Source organism: Dysidea avara, chromosome 11, assembly GCF_963678975.1.
Source record: "Dysidea avara chromosome 11, odDysAvar1.4, whole genome shotgun sequence".
Classification (NCBI taxonomy): Eukaryota; Metazoa; Porifera; class Demospongiae; order Dictyoceratida; family Dysideidae; genus Dysidea; species Dysidea avara.
In genome coordinates, this window is record NC_089282.1 from 7,737,810 (window position 1) to 7,760,702 (window position 22,893).

General features: G+C 36.9%; 1 protein-coding gene across 1 annotated transcript; it reads right to left on the reverse strand.

The window, feature by feature from the left end:
- Positions 1-3,387: 3,387 nt before the first annotated feature.
- On the reverse strand, positions 3,388-15,937 carry LOC136237645 (uncharacterized). Its single transcript, XM_066027862.1, has 8 exons — positions 15,840-15,937; positions 10,842-11,289; positions 8,961-9,047; positions 8,386-8,591; positions 8,242-8,334; positions 7,657-8,143; positions 6,700-7,096; positions 3,388-3,671 (listed from the first exon to the last, which is right to left on the reverse strand). Exons 1-8 carry the CDS (start codon positions 15,935-15,937, stop codon positions 3,388-3,390), a joined length of 2,100 nt encoding a protein of 699 aa, XP_065883934.1.
- Between the last annotated feature and the right edge of the window lie 6,956 nt (positions 15,938-22,893).

Consider the following 22,893-nt stretch of genomic DNA (forward strand, 5'->3'; position numbering starts at 1 on the left):
TCTGCACAATTATTATTGCTACACTTGACAAATGTGACACAGCGAGAAAATCCATCGATACCAGCATGGATGATTAAGTGCCACCTTATCATTTTGTGATTGGCATCTATGTGCCATACTGAATTAGGATGCGGTGCACAATATATCCGCCGATTTACCACAGAACTCCGCCTTTCAGCAGTTTTCTCATGATCCACCCTATGAATAGCTGCACGAAGCACTTCCCTGGTAACCTTAATGCCTCTGTTCATAAGTATACCTTTAACTATTACCTCTCCAGCATTAGGGTTAGTACACTTGACATCCCTAAGTAACTCATCCAACCGGTTAGGTATCTTACCTCTAATGTATATGCTCGATCTCTATGATATTATGTTCCTTGTCAAAGCTTTACAACAGCCATCTTCTCAATTTAACATATACAACTACATATCATTTAGCTCTTCCAACACCAGGTCTTCGTCTACTAACAAACTAAATCATGTCCGCACTAATAGTAACTATGCCAGAAACTTTTACTTTAATAGAATTCCCAGGATATGGAACCAATTACCTTGCATTGACATCAACCAGTCCCTACCAGTCATCAAAGCTACTATTCAGAACTATTTATGGCAACACTTCACCACAAATTTCTCTCCTGACAATCCCTGCACCTATCATTACTGCTGTAGATGCAGCAAGTGCTATGATTCTGGACTGACAATTAACTTTACTACATAAGTTTAATTAACTCCCGGCTGCCAGCACAGGTTGCTGGCAGACCATCAATGCAACTTTTTCTTCATCTATACCCACCTACACATGTATAATTGTAATTGTATGTTGCATTGTAAAGCATTAATAATAATAATAATAAATAACAACTGTGACTCTGTTATATCTGTGTAGGCGTTCGAGTCAATGTTAAACTCCTCCAGTCTACGATATAGTGTACTACGAGAAATCCCAAGAATGCTAGCAATTTTCGTCCATGAGTAGTCTAATCCTTTTAAAAACAGAATATCATCCTTGCTGATCTCAATAGATGGTCTTCCAGCACTAGTGCCCATGGTGCTGATCTCGGACAGGAGATCCTCTGAGCTTGCCGCCATCTCAGTGGACTATATATCTTACATTTGTTGTCACGAGAGCTGTGATAATAATTATATAACGGTACAGCGTTCTAATAGATCTTGGGCAACAATAACAAATGACATTACGTGCACTAGATTTCGACCAATCAAAAGTGCCGACACTGAGTCACGTGCATTAAAAACCTTAGACAGGTTCTTATTGATTGCAGGGGCGGATCCAGGGTCTGGAAAGAGGGGGGGCACCTTGCTGAAAAAAAGTTGAAGAGCAAAAAAAAAAAAAAAAAAAAAAAAAAAGGTCACAACAATAATAGCTAGTTATCCTTTACCAAATATATTATATCACGTATGTTATGTAAAATAAAATCCTATTTATAGCTTCCTAAGTAAGCTACACTTCCCCATGAACACTGTGACTGCTTTATTAGAGTGATTGGTGATTGACTGCTCTATTAGAGTATCTCGATCTTGTATACATTTTTTTAAGGGAGGGGGGGCACGTGCCCCCCGTGCCCCCCCCTGGATCCGCCCCTGGATTGTTTGTATGCATTTGCAGGGGGCGTAGGCAGGATTTCCAAAAGGGGGGTTCTAGTTTGGAAAGAGGGGGGGCACCTTTCTGAAAAACAGTTGAAGACCAAAAAAAACTTGCTGAAAACCAGTTGAAGACCAAAAAAAAAAAAAAAAAAAAAGGTCACGACAATAATAGCTAGTTATCCTTACCAACTATATCACGTCTGTTATGTAAAATAAAATCCTATTTATAGCTTCATAGGTAAGCTACACTGCCTCATGAACATTGTGACTGCTTTATTAGAGTAATTGACTGCTCTATTAGAGTATCTCTTAACTCTGAAAAGGGGGTTCGTCCGAACCCTTTGAACCCCCCCTGGCTACGCCCCTGATTTGCTGACAAGAATCCGCACTTAACGTTAGTTACTTCACTAGTTGGCAATTTAGAAAGTGAGCTACTACTTCACGGAAAATAGTTCTATAATTTACAGTGGAACCTGTCTCGGATAGCCACATGAACAGAAAGACCAATTTCAGATCCCTTTCTAAAAATACCAATTCTAGCTTAGGCCACTCCAAACAAATTCCATTTCCCGCCTGCATGGTCATTCATTATTGCTGTCAACTGAACATTTAGTTGTCTTTTGTTTTGCTTGTTTTTACTGTTCAGATCAGGTTCTTAGTTTAAACATTTCTACAGTATTCTTACCTGTAAGTAGTTATTACGTAAAATAATCGGAATGTGTAAATAAAATAAGTAGAAATATCTAATGAACCTCCCACCCATATGCATTTTTGAGGTCAATGAAATCTTATGCTAATCAACCATATTAGGACAAGGCCATGTGACTTAGGTTTGAATATTACATAATCATTATATAACATGCAGGTCTTATTTAATTATGTTTCAATTTATAATGCTAATAGCCAAACAAAAATTTTGATACCTACTACCCACAATACTATACATCATGCATGTCCTTGCCAGCATGCAGCACATATATTAACCTACATACATCTATACTAAATGGTTTGGGAATAAATATATCATAACCAACATGCTAAACCACCCTTAACAACAAAAAATGTGACCAGATTTTACAAAACCGATCCAAATCGCACATCAGGCAAAAATCAAACTAACCCCTCCAGTGGATAGCTACACTATCGTACTAGTAGTTTTGACACTCAGTACTACTCAAGGCTGGTTTCAACAGACATCTTTTCTGGGGGATATGTAGAGCTCAAATGGTGGTTTTAGGCCTTGTGAAGGACCTGGCTTGGCAAGAATCAGTGGTTTACTGGTGGACAACCTGACAATGTTGGCCTGACATTTTTTCTGTGCATTTTGCTTCATATCAACCACTAAGGAGCCATCACAGTCCTGTAATCTCGTCTCTGGACTCCAATCGTGGTCTGCCTCCATTTTGAGGTCTAACCCTTGCCCACGCCACCACCCCTTTGTGAGCACTCATGATACTACTTTGCTCATCCAACAACTCAGATTTTCTATTTTATTTGGTGGGAAACTCTACAAGCAGCTACATGTACTGGGAGTGGTCTGAAAGGTAAGAGATTGATGCTTCTTTAGTGTAAATTTCATACATGTGCTCGCTATCCTTGGAGAGTTATGCTGGCTTGAATTCTTTAAAACCGTTAATCTCGAAACTTCTAATGTGTGATTTGGATCGTTTTTCCAAAATCCAGTCACAAATTATCTTTTGTATCAGATTATAACAATAATTAAGATCAGAATAATAGCATAAAATCAAAAGGTAACACCTAGTCAACAAACATCATGTGTCTATGGAACACCAAACCCCATACTATTGGCTATGCCATAGGTGACATTATAGGCAAAATCCTCATAATCTTTGAACTGCCTGGGAATACTGATCTCGTTGCTACAAGTGTTTGCCCTTGCATATGGTATATCATTATGAAATCTAAGCGATGGCTTAGGGTCAAACCCCATTGGTGGTTCTTCAGCCATTCCAGTAGCAAATATCATGATCAACTTCAATGAAACCTGGAAAGTATTCTTCATTAGAGTTTGTGAATCAGTCACCTCAAGTATTTGTTTGCCATCTATTCAGTAGAAATAATCAATATACAAAATTAATATTTTCATTATGTGTAGAGATAGCAGGGATCATTGCAAAGATTATCTATCACCCAAAGCACGGTACCGGTCAAATGCAGTGTTGTCTCACGAGAGTGCAAGTGATTAAAAAACTTGCTAATTAAAGGGTGTGGCAGCTGTTTTGCTCATGAGTATTCATCCCAAACAAAACAGGATGAATACTCGTGAGCAAAACAGCTACCACGCCCTTTAATTAGCTAGTTTTTTAATCACTCGCACTCGACGTTGCATTTGAGCGGTACTGTACAAATTTATTAGTCATTTTATTACAGTTACATAAATATTATGTATATATGAGAAACATTTCAGATCACACTGAAGGCATACTTGGGATTGAACCAATACTGCCAAGTCATCCCAAGTCATCATGAAAGAATAAGTGCTGGTTTCTGGTTGATACATATGTTTTGGCAAACTTACCACAGCCTGGTTCACACTATGTATTTTAAAAAGTTAGAAATGCATGCTAGCATGCTATCAGATAGCATTAGTGGGTAATGAAAATTAACTGTAGAACATTCGTGATTACTCCCTAATAAACAAGCTGCCAAATAAGTTTACAGCAATATAGTGGAAGCTCCCTTATTGGGGACAATTGGAAACAGTGGAACCAGAAACAGAAATCGTTATATAGAGTAAAAACCTCACTTGGTGGTCACCTCTTAAGGCCGCCTTTTAATAAAGACCACCTCAGTACAAAGACCACATTGTAATTAGGTTCTAAGACATACTTGATGATCTAATTGATTCAGACCCACTTCATGGTTACCTTTTATAAAGACCAGCCTTTACTGTACATGGTAACATTTGATAAGCTTTAAATATGCATTTCAATAGTCATAGAAAGGGGTCAATGTCATCTAACACACTTTGGTCCACATCTTAGTCAAGTCATCTGGCTATCTGTATCGCTTAAGTTTGTACAGAATGCATACAAGTGAAGTGTAGCTAGTATACACTGTTAACCTACTGTACCAAAGGTCAAAGGTCTCATAAGGACATAACTAGCCTTTTAGCTGACCTATAGCTGTTTTAATAAAATCATGAAATACATTGTTTGGAACTTAGCTATTACATTGTTACAGTAGTCTTTGTAAAGAGGGTAGTCCTATAAAAAGTGACCATAAAGTACTCTTATTTATGGGGTCATTAAGTATGCCTTAGCCATCTTTGAGAATGTGGTCTTTGTACATAGATGGTCTTTTTAAGAAGGTGGTCTTAAAGAGGTGGCCACTATACAAACATTTTACTCTATATGATTTAACCATTTCCAGTTTCCATTTCCACTGTTTCCAATTGCCCCTTATCCAGACCTCTGACCTCGAAACAACCCAAATTAGTCATGTGGCTTGTAGTCTATTGACCATAATGATGTTTCGTTTAGATGAAAGCACAAGGAAGGAGCCAAAGGTTGCTTTTTACCTGTTTGGTGCCTTGTTGATTCTACTAATAACTAAGACTTGGTTGCTAGGTGATAATACATTTTTTACAGCCCAGGGGAGTGACCATAAATGCTCTGTAGTGACTTCCTCCTCTGCCACTAAACTGCATAGCACTAACTGACAGCAATAACAATGTACCATTACTTGTCAGTTGCTTTTACATAATAGCATGCAATTCTTAGTTATGGACATTTCTGAGATATGGACAGTAGTATGTACCAGACCACCTGGATAAGAGAGGTTCCACTGTAGAGTGGTCACATGTCTAAGCATTAGAAAAGTTTACATAATTTTCCTTTGATGTCTGAGGTTACTAAATCAAATAGAAACCTGTGGAGGGGTTACTAAATAGATAGTAACCTGTGGTCTCACCAGTGGTTGTTTACTACATTCATCAAATGAAAATTGGCAAAGCCAATACAAAATGTCCTTATCAAGTAGTTAGTAGAAAGACAATTGTCTTTCTACTAACTACTTGATACTGGCACTATAGTCATGCAGTGGTTATGAATGTCACACTAGTGTAGTGGCATTGACACGATTAACCCAACTCAAGGATAAATCCCAATGCTAGCAAGCAAAGTTTACTGCTTTTCCTCTAACTCTTTCTTAACCTATATATGCCATGGACCTTATGCACAATGCCATCATAATTGACAAAATGGCTGTGTTTAGTGTGGGCACTTCGTATGTAATCACTAAAATGAGCTTTGTTTGCGGATTTCACTACATGGAACTATTGGATACTAAGGTAAGAGGCTAGTTAGCGTGATGTGGTGATGCGAAATAGTCCCACCAGACAAAACCAGACTTAAGTTTTGGTATTGATGCAAAACCATGTGCATTTGTCTTGTAAGTAAGCATATATGGCTCACCTTGCCCCTCACTGCATTATGTAAACATTAACATAGCGAACTGCCATCTCTCCCAATCCCCTCTGTACAAAAGTGTCTATACTATTGGCCACCATTTTGCACTTTGATGTCATTGTGGATAAAGTCCATTTAGAAACTGGAGTATGATGTGGATGAGGCTATGTACTACTTAATTACCAAGGCCACAGACCAAGGTAATTACCATAATTGTGGGTAGCCAAGCCCACATCACCTGAGGGACTTTTAAGTACTTTCCACTAACTATTTAGTAACCCTGCCACAGGTTTCTATTGCATTTAGTAACCTAAGAAAATATTGCATAAAATTTTCTAGAACAGATTGTATACAGTACTACCACACTGTATATTACAGGTTCAATTAGTCAGTAAATCCACAAATTGAATTTATCACCAACAAGATTGCAGGTGAAAAACATGATAATAAGATGCAGCAGATCTTGTAAACTCTTAATGTTATTTAATGTTATAAGGCCAATGTGACAACTTCAATATAAAAGGGTGACAAAGTGATAAATTCAATTGCCAAAACCTGTATAACCATGGCCAGAAGAAGCATTATGCAAAACTGTACACTTCTAATTAATCTCAATATATCCCAACCAACTATTAAACAGCCTTTCTCTTCAAACTGTATACCTTGCACATCTCGAGTATAGTATACCCAGTGCATTAATGCAGCTTCCTCCTCATTCCTGATGTTTGAACCAGATGAAGATAGTTGAGGAGCAAACATATCATACAGTGTGTCTGATGTAAGAGGTAACTGTCTATAATGAACAAACAACTGTCGCAATACTTCTGAGTTATTTCGTGCCAATTCCCCTAGTCCGTAATCATTAAGGCCAGCAATCATTTGATCCATTTCTGCCTTTATAGAGAATACCGTCTGCATAGCTAATGCACTGACTATATCATCCCGATCATTAATGGTCATCATGGTAGTTGGCTGACGAACTCCACAGTCATACCGAAAGTCGTAGTCATCTGAATCAAGCAATGTAATAAATGAATCCTCATCAGGTGCATTTAAAAGCTACATATAAAAAAAAATAAGCAAACACAATATATTATAATAACAGTGAATATTAGTTCACAAGTACTATGCATGCACTATAGAACTTTAAAGTACCCCTATTATTATTGCACATGTACAGTTTAAGCACTGTTATTATTTACTATATTTTATCAATTTTAAATGTACCCCAAGTGGCTAAAAATAAATAGAGGGGCAAGCTAAAATCTACCAAATGTATGTTTACATTAACAACTAACATATGCTACAGTGGAAACTCTTTATAATGGACACTTTGGGACCCAGAAGTTTAGGCCTAGTTAGCTGTAATATAGAGGTTTTCCTCTTTCAGAGGTAAAAATGTATTGACCAGACCAGTTGGGAGCAAAATTTTTGTCCTTATCATAGGATTTTTTTATTGTGTCCTTAATTCAGGGAATTTCATAAGAGAGGTTCCACTGTATACAGTTTAGCATGCAAAGCAATTAAATCAGTTAACACATTTGTTTGTTCATTACTTGATTACTAGACAAATATAGGTATACTGATAAATTAATTCACAAAAAAGTTTATTTACACACCTCGGTTAATTTGGATTTCATCTTTGGATCAACCACATCTTGAACTCTGACTTGAACCTTTTCAATTCCAAACACAATGTAATCGGCAATAAAATCAGCAAAAAAGCCAGGAGAAGGACCACCGTTCAGCAAAGATGATCCTATTATTTGACCAACATATCTGAAGGTTTGCTTTGATAATTCTAAAATATTATGTATAGGAACTCGTGCCGTTTCTTCTCCACAAAACAGCATGTTGTTGTTGGATATTTCTCCAAGTAGTAAACGAAAAAATTCTCTAAGGGGACCACCTGCATCAACAGCAGGTTCACCTAAGAATGTCACACGTAAATGTTTAGAGACTGGAATTCCTCGCTTGAAGTACTGCAAAGAATCCTCCATAATATGTCTTCTGCGGACCTTGAGTCTGAACACATCATCTTTATCATCTGATAGCACTTCACTTCCATGTTTCTTCAGTAGTACTTCAACTGAATGATAATCAATGCTGTAATACAACCAACAAGGAAAAAAACAACAGAGTTTAAAAGTATTATTATCAAACAAATTGTAACATATATACAAAACCTTGCTGCTTGCACTCACAATGTCGTTTCGGGTGGTGTTAACAAGGAATACTCTGGAGATATTGGGCTGAAAATCAACTCCTCATCACTTGATAAAAGGTTTACATAATTGCTACAGTTAAATCAGGAAGTAACAAAGGCCAATAACTCTATCTACTCTTACTTATACAATCCATCAGTGTTCTTTTCATCTGTCTTCTGGATGATGTCCTGACTCACTCCACTTTGAGCTGGTGGATTAGTATTCGAGGGTCCCGGTACCATGCTTTCATCAACCATTTCAACTTCTGTGGTAGATTTTCTCCCACTTAATTGGACAGGACCAACAGGGAACTGGTCATCATCGTCTGAAGACTCATTATTATTAAGCTACATAACGTTACCGTCAAGCTTTATATTACATGCAATTGAAAGTTCAAACCATAGTGATTAGGCCTGATGCTGAAACTTGTATAATTATACAAAGACCTATAGATACAAACTTAAAATACCTACACAAGTAATACAATAACAGAGTGGTCTATGCCCTAAGCCAACACTTGTAAAACAATTAACCTGTTTACATTAGAATTAAAACAAAAATGAAACTACAGTATGAGCAAAAGGAAGCAAGCAAATGAGTCAAGCTACATCACAACAAACAGCTTTATTTAAATTCATTAATACTTTGTAAATTCTAATTTACAAACGCGATCAGCTCAGATAATATACAAACTGAATACAATGATTTTAAATTACCGGTAAACTCTGTCTTCGGCTACCCATTACAGGAATAGGGGCATCATGGATATCACCTCCTAATTCATCATTGCTACTGTCATCTTCCTAAGTATGTGGATACAACATTATGCTTGCTACAATATGGCTGCAAACATTACTAATCATACAGTATATACAGTATGGTAGTACTGTATATTAGGGATCATGCAATTTTGGGCTTTTTTGCCCAAAATTATCACCTTTAAAAACCAGCCTCAAATTTCCTTCATAACAGCTTGGCAGTATTGGTTAGACATGCATAGCCAAGCCCAAAATTACCTTCAGAGCGACCCCAAACCCTTCCAACAAGTTTCTATGAAATTTAAAAAAAAAATTATTTAACAGAATTTTATTCTGACTGATCATGACTAACTAACTAACGAACCAACTAACTAACTAACTAACTGATGCCTTCAGCCAAGCATGGATAAGGCTACGGGCTTGATTTTTTCACTGTTCAACGTCACTTCATCCCCAGGCGTGCCTTTTCGCCAACCACAGTACGTAAAACGCATGTATCATGGACTTACCTTTGTCCTCCTTTGTGTTCCTGTTCTTTCATATCAAAACTACATATTGGCATTTGTAAAATAAAAGGTCAACAATAAAAATTTTACATAACATTGAATTTACCATCAATTCTTAGAAATTACACCTTAAAACAATCTAAAATGTAATAAAACACAATTTGTGAGCCTTAACCTGGTATTATTAAAGGCTCATTGAAAAACTTTATCGACAGCCATATGTTCCCTTTCCCAATACAAGATACATGTATTTTAGATCAATTTTATACAAACTGCAAAATATCAAGCACTAGCACTCAAAATCTCTGCAGCATACTAGACATCAAAAGAAAGCTCTTGAACTGCTCTACACAATTCCACGTGTAACTATATTGTAATGTTACCATAGCGACAGTTATTCACTGTTGATAATTACAACACAAAATGCGCTCCATACAAAACTCCATAGAAAAAAGTTACTTGGGTAGGCAAATCTTGAAATTTCAACTTGTTAATCTCAACCAAATTAGTTAAAGGGACAATACTCCAAGCCATACAAGTACTATTTTCACATTCCGTAAATATGTTCATGACATGATAATCTGTTGTGCTTTATTACATCACGCCACGAAATGGCAAACTTGTAGTGATCTCTAATGGGATGAATTGTAAACAAAGCGATTGTAATAGTATAAATTTGTACTGTTTTACTCGTAAGGTATATCCCTACAGTTCACATAGTTGTTTGGTAGTGAATAGAACTGCTCTGTACAGCCACTTCCGCCAGGCTGTTGCCGGAATGCGTAAAAATGTAAATTAAACTAACATTTCGGTATGTTTGCTGACAATGCAAGGTGTCAATATGCAATAGCGTGATATGGCTTCCCTCTGGCTGTGTCATGCTTTTTGCTTGTATTTTCTGTGACTGGATCCATTGCAGAGAATTTTCTTGTACCGTTCTTCGTTTGTAATGCTGTGTAACGAGCATAACATAACTACAAACGAAGCGTACTGGCCACCTCACTTTTCAGTGTGTAATTGATTATTAGGGCGCACGTTCAGACGCAAAATTATTTTATGGAATGCCTGGCGTCAGTCTTTCTTTTAATGTGGTACACGTGGATTCAGTAGTCATAATTGTGCTATAAAAAGTAAACAAACAACTAGAAGGAAAACCAGGGATCAGATGTCCACTAGTATATCTCCAGGTATAGGCAACCTCCCTTGTTTCACAACTTTTTAGCTGTTCACTTGTTTCCCTGCTTTTTTGTTCTTTGATCCCTTATCCAGCTTAAAATTCCTAATTTTTCCTTCTACTTGTTAATAAACATCCCAATACATAAATGAAACATACGCTCAAGTCCAAGTCTTCCTGGGCTAAGATGTAGATAGTGCCAGCCTGCCCAGCAAGGCGAGCCACTTGCTGGGCTGTCCATTTAAACGATGAACTTTGTGCAGGTATTGCTAAGCATTTTGTGCCTCCTCCGGTAGGTTGAAGATACTGGAATTGAAAATATGCATTGTTTTTCATCGGGGCCTTAAATATTGAACAAATTTCAGTGGCAACTTCTTCCTCACTCATTTCAGAAGTCATGTGTAATTTTCCAATAAGTCCACACTTGGCCAAGTATGATCTGTAGCTACCTCTAGGAAAAGCAAAATTACCTCCACCTGTCCTTGGAGGTAAGCAAACCACATCCCGATCCCATTGTTTGATTACTTTTGGCTTCTTGGATTTAGCATTTTCTCTAGTTCCTTTCCGTTTAAGAAAAGAAGGAAGGATGTGAACAGCACTGTACTCCCTAACGAAAAAAACATTGATCATAACATTTACCAATCTCAGCACTTATCTATAGCATTTTGTGGAAGTTCAAACACTATCACAGAAAGCATTTCGGAGCCATTAAATAATTTTAAGATTTCAAGTGAGTAGATAGTTCCCAGAGCCTGTATTCCGATCATTAATCCTGAAGAGTAGCAATGACATTTTGAACTTACAAGTGAAGTGAGTCCACTCTACATGGATACATGGAATATTAGCAATGCTCTATTTTTGCAAAGACCACTAACTTTGACACTCTAATCTAAGAGTTCATCCGTATATGTTTATGTACATTACAACATTTTACAACCCACAGTTAAATCACTTTTATATACCACCTATTGTTTTTGCACAAACTATTGATTGATCTATACTTAAGACTTAGGTATCTAAGTATGGAAGACAGGTATTAGTGGACAAAACAGCTGACCTGTAAGCATTTACTATGTACTTCTGTGTGGCTATATATTACAGTTGAAGGATTACTGGACAACTTGCTTGCCAAGAATGAAATACACTGCAGAAGCTCCCATTACAATACATAATATCACATTAACCCATATAATGGATTTATATTTCTTGTAACTACATATAGGGATAGGGTGGGGGTATGGTCTTACATGGTAGCTAATTAGCCACTAACATGAACAACCCACCCCCAAAGTTGTTGTGGTTGTTTACTCCTCTGTTCTGTGGTCAAATGCTATGCTTTTTATGATTTTCCTCTAATGCTGCAATGAAATTTAGCACTGTAAACTCAGCATAACAGGTAACCAAATGGCAAAATATGGTAGCTGAAGGGATGGAATTGCAATACATCCTGTCTAGATCAAAAATCAAAAGCTTTTGTACACTTGACTTCTACTTTAAAAAATGTCACTGACCAACTTCTCAATCACATCACAATTGAATACAGTCAACCTCAGGTTGCTTGCGAATGCATTTGCCCAAACACACGAGCTGCTTCCTTACAATCAAGCTCCTTGTTTACACAACTACATTATTCGCCTCCTTAGATTGCTAGACAATGCCAGGGATACACTGAGCGGGAAGGTAGTCAACACATTTAAGCACTGTACATGCATATAAGTATTCATATGATTATTTTGAATATCACCGATGTGTGCATTCACAAGGAACCAGAAATTGACTGCATCAATTGTTGTCTTGATTTTACAATTAACTACCAACAATATTTGTCCCATTACAATTCCTTGGTTGGTTGAATTAACATTCCCCTTTGACCAAGGACAAAGATTATACTTATATATACAGTACAGGTGGATACACTGATTGGAATAGCCGCCATCATCTTCAGTGCAAGCATCTGTAGTTCTAACATCTATAAAATTTCTTCTGGTAGGGGGAGCAGAGAATTATGGGGTGCCATTTGTGCCAAAATAGTACAAAAACACCTTATTTATAAACTATAACCATACTTTATAAATCAATACACTACTTTATAAAGTATAGACATATACTTTATAAATCATACACATACTTTATAAATCACAGACATATACTTTATAAATCATACTTATACTTTACAAATCATGCATATACTTTACAAATCATGCATATACTTTATAAACCATACACGTAATTTGTAAACTATTAACATACTTTATAAACATGATTTATTAGGCATTTAGTATTTCCAAAAACACATGATATTATCGTTTGGTAATGATTGTCAATAATCGATACCTTTGTGCACGTGTAGAATAAACCCTCGCACGTGCAACCGAAAGCAGGATGGTGGATGTCGTACCGGGTTATCACAAGCTTTGGAACAAGCGTTTTTAACATTTGCTGGGGCAATAGCACAGAACCAAGTACAAAACGTACGGATCTAGCATACAACAGTGTAGCTTCCTCCGTAAGCATCCATGATGTGATGCCACCAGTTGTCTTGGCTCCGGCTCCTCAAAGCGAGACTTGAACATCTCAACAAGGCATCTAGCTACGTTATTGCCTGTGGTGTAGTATTGATGTTTAATTTCAACTCAAATAAACGAAGCATTGGCTGACTTTCAAGGTGGCTGGAACTCTGCGGTCAACTGAGGGTGACATGACTCCCATGCAACTGTACCTAGATGATTTACAGGCCACCGAGTGCAGTATCATGCCTCAAAAAGTAATCTGGATTAACAAGCAGACTACAAGATTGTTGGCATGGTTTTTAATCCAGAGGAGACGGACCTTGTAGAGATTGTTGGCATGGTTTTTTGTATGTCCTTTTAGCCACCAATACAACTGCACTGTAAGAAAAATGCAAACAGGTTGTTAATGAGCTTATTACCCTGGAACAGGTTGTACAGATTTTGAAAACAATTTTATGAGCAATGTAAATACTAGGACAACACTAATTTTACAAATCAACAGTAACACATGTCACCTATAATTGATATTGTATTATAGCTATGTCGTAACAATGTGTACAATTTTATATACTTAACACCTAATTTCTATTAAGAAATGTAACTTGTCTTAGAGTATTTCTGTTAAACTTCTCCATACCCCTGTGAGTTGAAAATGTTGAAAGCATTTTTCCAACAGTACAGTAAGTGTCATTAGCAACAGCCATGACATCATGTAATAGGATTCCCAGATCAACTACTTCTTGTCTTATGAAGCACGCTTTCAATAATTTCTCTACATCAAACACCTTCTTTGAAAAATGTCACAGGGCATCAGAATATACTTGTGATCTTCTGATATTGATCCTCTGAACATCCTCATTGTTTGAAAATTTTATTGAACGTAACTGATGTTGCTGAATCACATGCTTTATAACAGCACTATCAATAGGCCCTTCTCTGGTTCCCTGATAAGCATATCATTGTATCGGTAGCTATAGAGGTGGCAGCAGTGGTACTGGTGAAAAAGGCGCAAATGGTAACATAGAGGTTGCATTGGTATTGGAGATTGTGGTATTTGTGATGGGGATTGTGTTGATGCAGAGTAAGTTTCCACAGGACTGTTCACTTCAATATCCCCTTGATCACCCTACATGAAGAATTAATTATGTAATTAGTCTGCAAATTAAATTATATGTGTACACCTCTACCCCTCTTCAGTGGTGTAGTGAAGGTCAGCTTGTGCCCGTATATAAATAATATTGTGCCCAAGTGGCTAGAGAAGCGAGCCACCTGCTGTGGAGTCCATTAAAAGATGAGCTTTGCGATGGTATAGTTAATGATTTTGCACCAGCACCTGTCACTTGCAGGTACAGAAATGAAAAATTGGAATCATTTTGCATTGTTCCTTGAAAAATTGACCAAATTTCACATTCAACATCATTGTCCATCATCTCTGATGTGAGGTGTAGCTTATACCAATTAGACCATTGTTTGCCAAAATAAAGCATAAAGAGGTAAAAGCATATTAATAATGTATTCAAGTTTGGCTCAGGCTAGTTGTAGACAGTACGTGCATACTCCAAACTACTAATAATGTATGTTACTACTTAGGGCCATTGCAGAAAGACTTGAAAAGTAGTCAAATGTTTGTGTACAAGAACTCCACAATCAGCCATGCCAAAATGGTCCATATCTTCTATTGCAAACTGCGATGGCCCTTGCCCAAAGCTCATCGAAAATTATCTATTTGGATACTCTACTACATCTTTCATAAGAGAACAGCTATTGATTTTTAAAAATATTTTCAATTCCGAGTCAATATGTTAGCCACAAGGTCACATTCTTTGACTTTGAACCTAGTGCCATTAACTATTAACGCATTTAGGCCACACACTCTTTTTTTGTGGTTGCACCAATGTTATGGAACTCTACACTATTGGCAGTTTTGTCTCAGCTAACTGCAGGAAGTTTTACGTATAGGCTTAAGTATTTAGTTTGTAATTGTGTGGTCATTTGTGTGATTGTTAAATATAGCTAATCAGCGTAAGTAGTTTAATTTTGTTTTGTATTTGTGTCTAATAATAATAATTACATAATTGTACCTAATACTGTAGTTTCCTTTTTTCTTGGGCACATCATCTGTGCTGATTGCCCAGTAACAGGGATGTATCGAGGGGGTTTCAGGAAACCCCTTTGGATTTTACACAGTACTTGAAAAATAAAAGAAATTGAAACTTCAGGTTTCCAGAATGTGGAATCTATCATGGAACAGGACTTTTACATAGTTAAATAATAGTTTCTAACATGATGGCAACACCTGCAGCATTGTTCTGAATTATGATTTTGGTGAAAAGATTGAGATACTCTAATAAAGCAGTCAGATAATATAAACTACTCTAATGTAACAGTCACTTAGCTGTAGGGGAAACCCTTTTCAAAATTACTGCGTACGCCCCTGCAGTAATCATAAACAGATAAACTGTATGTGTGTATGTATGTTCTGTGTTGGGGACCACCTTGTACAGGCTAGCCTTTTGTGTTAGCTACCCTTCTTCAGAGAAATAGAGCACGCTTCTTTTACCCCTACTACTGGGGAATGGGAAAAGAAGCCATAGTTTTCTATAGATGTTTGGCTGACCTACTGTTTCATTGAGATTCAACTGCATACAGCTGTACTCTGGCCTGCACACTGTCCTTTTCTCTGTTGCCCTCAACAACAGTGTGTATCAGTGGTAGTAGGTCCATCTTGCTACGATCTGCTAACATCTCTCCAGAGATGGGCCACTGTGATGAAAACAGGGACTACTGAGTCCAACCTTCTGTCTCTTAGTTGTCCAGCACATGCCAACTAGTGCTGGGGATGGTGGCAAGGGCAGTCCATCTAGCCCAGAAATAACAATAAAAAACAATAATACTATAAGCAAGAGTTAACTCTTGCTATAAGTAACACTTTATATTCCATTCACCCCAATTCGGGTTAGTTAATTAACTTGCCTCAAGCAGGCAACTTCGAAAGTAGCTAACACATGTAACAACTTGGTTAAATACCTTGTTGAAGAAGCAATAAGAGCCGGAGAGAAAGTGGTTGTCACGAGCAACTCAGCATGGCCGAGTGAGGTGGCTGACCTCAGAGCCGAGATCGACTGTTGGACCATGGATCCAGTCTGTGGTACACATTGCTGTGACGTAGTTGGTTCTGCGCTATATAGCCCCAGTGAATGGTAAAAACACTTGTTCCAAAACTTGTGTGACCCGGTAAGACCCGCTTTAAAAGCTGCACGTGCGAAGTACACGTGCGCAAAATTTACTTTATCGATTACTGACAATCGTTACCAAATGATAATATCGTGTGTTCGTGATTGCTTATTGAAATGCTAAATGCATAATAAATCATGCTTATAAAGTATGTTAATAATTTACAAATTACGTGTATGGTTTATAAAGTATATGTATGATTTATAAAATATATGCATGATTTGTAAAGTATAAGTAGAGTAAAGTATCAATTATCGGACAATATGATGTTCGGACAGCTGCCATTCACTTCCTGGGAATCCAGCAGCTTTGGTTATTGTACCAAAAGGTAGGCTACAATAAGCAATAATTATCCTCCAATAATCAGCTTTGCATGATTAAAAGTTTAAGAGTTACAGCCAATAGTATGCTTAGTCCGATAAAATCTATGCTCGGATAAAACTATCAGTTGTCGGACTTTGATTTTTACTACCAGTAAACAATGTCCAATTTATTTCAAATTTGTATGCAATATACCTGTACTCATTAGCTATTAATGACCAAAAAATGGTTTCGTTATCTTTAGCATAGAGGGAGTACGAGCCCCCCAATTTTTAGCGGTATTGTCGGACTCCCTCCGCTTTAATTTAGCCATGCCCACCAACAGAGTTCATGCTTTTTGCAACAAATGCACCAGTGCTAAACCACAGAAGAAGGTAAATAAATATCTTTCAAGAGTAGAGGTGTGTTTTAAAGTTGATATTCAGGATATTTCTATTGGAACGCAGTATTTTTGGCTCCTAAATTAAGGAGATGCACGCTAGGTGGAAAAATGAAATTACGAGGCACAACTTTCTGACCAACCACATTTGTTAGTCTTGGTGCCTCAGTCGCGAATACCACCTAGAAATGAAAAGATATTCCATTTTCTACCTTCTATGGATGCACAAAGCAACATTTTCGTCCTTTTTGTTTCACCCATATAAGATAGAGAAAGAAAAGCCTTTCAATTTTCGTGACAGTATTTGTGATAGGACACCAAGACTAGCATATGTAGGTGGTCAGAAGGTGGTTTTGCATAACTTCATTTTTCCACCTTGCGCGCATCTCCTTCATTTAGGAGTCAAAAATACTGCGTTCCAATAGAAATATCCTGAATATCAACTTTAAAGCACACCTCTACTCTTGAGAGATATTTATTTACCTTTTTCTGTGGTTTAGCAATGGTGCATTTGTTACAAAAGCATACAAACTCTGTTGGTGGGCATGATTAAATTAAAGCGGAGGGAGTCCGACAATATCGCTAAAAATTGGGGGGCTCGTACTCCCTCTATGCTAAAGATAACGAAACCATTTTTTGGCCATTAATAGCTAATGAGTACAGGTATATTGCATACAAATTTGAAATAAATTGGACATTGTTTACTGGTAGTAAAAATCAAAGTCCGACAACTGATAGTTTTATCCGAGCATAGATTTTATCGGACTAAGCATACTATTGGCTGTAACTCTTAAGCTTTTAATCACACAAAGCTGATTGTTGGAGGATAATTATTGCTTATTGTAGCCTACTTTTTGGTACAATAACCTAAGCTGCAGGATTTCCAGGAAGTGGGTGGCAGCTGTCCGAACATCATATTGTCCGATAATTGATACTTTACTCTATGATTTATAAAGTATATGTCTATGATTTATAAAGTATGTGTATGATTTATAAAGTATATGTCTATACTTTATAAAGTAGCGTATTGATTTATAAAGTATGGTTATAGTTTATAAATAAGGTGTTTTTGTACTATTTTGGCACAAATGGCACCCCATATATTTTACAAACCATCATCACGAGTGACTTAGTTTGGTTATTGTTGCATTTTATAAATCACTGTCGTACTTTATAAATTTAACACATACTTTACAAATCACATGTACAATTTACTTTTGTAAACTGTGACTAATACTATGATATATAAATCAATAGTGTAATTTAGTAGCCATATGTTGTTGTTTAGTATCAATAGTTAGAATTCATATCAATATTGCTTAGATGTGCATCAAATGGAAAGCATTTGTGGCATGTGATCCAGCACAGGATTCGGCAAACTTAGTACAAGCTTTGGTAGCTGTTGTGAGCACTTGCACTAATGAGAACAACCCGGCAAAGTGGAGTATCACCATTACCAATGCCCCTGTCATCGTCGTGGGTAACTCCCCTGCCAGTAATTCCACTAATTATGCCACTCTTGCTGGCTACTCTTACACGGTGTAGGATTTGGGCTCAAGCCAGTCAGTGACAACAGTGGCATAATTGGTGACAACAGTGGCATAGTTGGTGGAACCACTGGCAGGGGCATTGGTAATGGTGATATACTCCACTTCGCTGGGTTGCTCTCATTAGTGCAAGTGCTCACAACAGCTGCCAAAGCTTGTACTAAGTTTGCCGAATCCTGTACTGGATCACATGCCACAAATGCTTTACATTTGATACACATCTAAGCAATATTGATATGAATTCTAACTATTGATACTAAACAACAACATATGGCTACTAAATTACACTATTGATTTATATATCATAGTATTAGTTTACAAAAGTAAATTGTACATGTGATTTGTAAAGTATGTGTTAAATTTATAAAGTAGGACAATGATTTATAAAATACAACAATAACCAAACTAAAGTCACTCGTGATGATGCATGGTTTGTAAAATATACTTATGATTTATTAATCTGTCATGTGCAATTTATAAATCATAATGATGATTTATAAATTATAAATGTATGGTTAATAAATTATGTTATTGATTTATAAATCATGTGTATGATTTATAAACTATACACATGATTTATAAAGTAGTACATTGATATATAAATTAATATTATAATTTATAAATCAGTGTTTATACTTTACAAATAAGTGTTATAGTTTACAAATCACATGTATAATTTATATATATCAATGTTATAGTTTATAAAGTATGTCAATGATTTATAAATCAGGTATACGGTTTATAAATCATGCATATGGTTTATAAATCATGCATATGATTTATAAAGTATATGTTCATGATTTATAAAGTAGTGCATTGATTTATAAAGTATGTTTATAGTTTATAAATAAGGCATTTTTGTACAATTTTGGTACAGACGGCACCCCATAAGTAGGTAAGCTATTCCAATCATTGGTGATCCTATTAATAAAGTAATTTGATCTACACAACAATCTTGACCGTTCCTTAAACAACTTGAATTGATGCCCCCTGCAGGGGCGGATCCAGGGGGGGGGGGGGGGGGGGGGCTTTGGGGGCTGAAGCCCCCCCCCTTCATATTTAGGCTTTACTTGATCAATATGCTGAGTATTATAATGAAATTTTGTCTTAGCATAATTATATGATCACTAATAATACAAATACTCATAAAACCACCTTATAAACATCTTTCCAAGGTATTATCAGTGGATTTATGCTAACGTTTATGCAACAAGGACTCGAATCAGCATTGGAGGTGTACAAGATCGAGATACTCTAATAGAGCAGTCAGCTAACTACTCTAATAGAACATTCACTGGAAACATGTAGTTGGTTCTGTTATGGAATTTTTCCAAATCTGCCTGCACCTATGCATACAATGAAGTGCATTGGTTTGTTTAAAGGGCTTCATTCATCTACTTGTGTAGTTAATATGTATGGCAATACTTAATTCAGGTACACAATTTCCATTGAAAATGTTCTCAGATTCAATCTTGTATTGTTCAAATTTCAAAATTTTCCGCCTTCAACATTATTATTCTAACATGCACCTATTCAGTGTTGTGCAGTTGTGAGAGGGGTGCATCATGTACTTGGTTGTCTGTACCTACCCAAACTTTTCCTTAGCAAAATGCTTCAGAGAGCCATACCTATAATCTAAAGGCAGTATATAAAATATCTACAGGCAGAAAATATTATGAATTTTACGTGGAAATGTCTCCAAATTGCAGTATTTTAGCATCTATTTTTCAAAATTTTCCTGGGGGGGTATGCCCCCAGACCCCCCTAGTTCTAGCATGCTTTGCACACTTCTACCCAAGAGATTAGTACCTTGAGTTAGCCCCCCCCTTTTATAAATCCTAGATCCGCCCCTGCCCTGGTGGTAGTATTTGAGAAAGTATATAAATTTGTAAAATCTGTGTTGAAGTAGTTATTAAGAATTTTATAAAGGAAAATTAGGTCATCTCTCAGACGTCTGTGTTGGAGTGATGGTAATGATAATAATATCAACCTCTCAGAATAGGATTTATCCTGTAGTTGTGGGAGAAGACGGGTAGCTCTTCGTTTGCACCTTCTCTATCTTTCTCTGATCAAGAGTGTAATGATTGAGGTCCCCAAATAGCATTGTTATATTCTAAGATGGGACGAACTAACGTACTGAACAATTGTGTTAGCATGATAGGGTCAAGATAATCAAAAGATTTTTTAATCAATCCAAGTACTCGGTTAGCTTTGGTGGTGACTTGAACAGTGTGGTCATGAAATTTTAGTTGGCTGTCAAAAAGAATACCAAGGTCACTGTGTGATGTATCGAGTTCAATTATAGTGTTCCATTGAGATGGTAAGGGCCATGGTGGTGAGCTGGGCCAAAGTGAAAATGCTTGCATTTGGAAACATTAAATTTCAATTGCCACTGTTGTGACCATCTGTGGAGTAGATCCAAGTCATTCTGTAACATGATGTAGTCATCTTTATTTCTAATGACATGAAAAATTTTCATGTCATCAGCAAACATTAGAACAGGGCTTGACACAATTGATGGTATCTCATTCACAAACATTGTAAATAGTAGAGGCCCCAGCACAGAGCCTTGGGGCACACCACTAGTAACTGGTATGGAACAAGACTGATGACCATTTAGTACAACTCGTTGTTTTCTATTAGACAAAAAGCTTTCAATCCATTTCAAGATATTACCATGAATACCAAATGATGTTAATTTTTGTAATAAACGTTGGTGCGGAACAGTGTCAAAGGCATTTTGAAAGTCCAAATAGATTACATCAATAGATTAGAAACAAGTAATCAAGTTTGCCTGGCCTAATTAACTATTGCGATCCCTAGTTGTTGTTGATAAAGTTGCAATAGTAAACAAATCTGATGTATCTAGATTGAAATGGCTGTGTCATAGCTGGTAACATTATCATAACAAGACCTGGTAGTCAAATTGAAGTTAATGACGTTCACCAGGATGTTTTTACAGCATGTGTAGCCATAGCTACCTATAATATGTAATTGCTGATGGCAAAGTTTTCAAATGTTATTATTATTAATCGAGTAACATGATGTATAAGATTATCCACCATATGGTAGCCTTAAAACTACCAAACTAATAGTATGTTAGTTACAATCATGGAATTACTAGAGGCCATTATTTCAAACTTATATTGTTCCTTTTACACGGACTGATGCATACAAAGTTAGTTTTTTCCCAGCTACCATTATGTCATGGAACGAATTACCTAATGAAATAGTTAACGCTACTTCAATTGACACTTTTGTTGACTTACTTAGTGATTTTAATTTTGATCAACTTTTTGTACTTATAATTGCATTTTATATACTCGCTTGCGAGGTTTCACAATCATAATAATAATACTTTTCACAACCTGCATATGAAGCAGGTCTAAATTAAGTTTGCTCCTCCCAGCTGCACTCTTCCGGGGGTCTCTTCATCCTCATTTAGAGGATGATTGGTTGGAGGGTTGCTTGGTCAAGAGGACAATTCCTTTGATGATCATTGCAATGAGAGTCCCAGAAGCCAGATTTGTGTTACTGATGGTGAGGAGGTCTTGCAGGATGTTTGTAGTGAACTGGTAGTTAAAGAAGCCTCTGATTCCAAGTTAGAAGATAATGATTGTGACAGTAGTGATTCTCTTTCTGCTGATTGTAGTGTTTGTTTTGCTGTTCCTGTTACAAACAGGTTTTCTTCACTTGCTATGGAGGAGGTTTCTCAGAATCCTCAATACTTAGAGCCTCTGGACCCAGTTCATTTGGTGCCTTCTCCACAGCTTCAGGGAACTATTGGGAAGAAAAAGGGTGCCGGACAAGCTGCTTCATCAGGGTTACCTAATGCACCTATCAATGTAATGCCCGACTACCACTAATACGGGCTGAGGGTGGGGAAAGGTCGGGGATGGTGGGGAAATTGATCGCTAAATTTCCCCGACGTAGTGGGGATTTGTCTTCACTACAGAAATTCACTCAGACAGCAAAGGTATGTGCTTTGAGTTTAGGAAGGAGTGTCTCAAGTGCTAGCTTTTTTTTTTTTTTTGAGCCAGCAGCAATGGCGGATCCAGCATTTTTTTCAATTAATGACATAAAATAAAACAGTACATAATGAACAAAAAAAAATTATCTTACATATGGGCCTCAGCGACCTGTACAGCAATTGGTGCCTCAGCAATGGGACAGTGCAAACTGGACCTGGCACCGCGAATGCACATAATTGCAGACCTCAA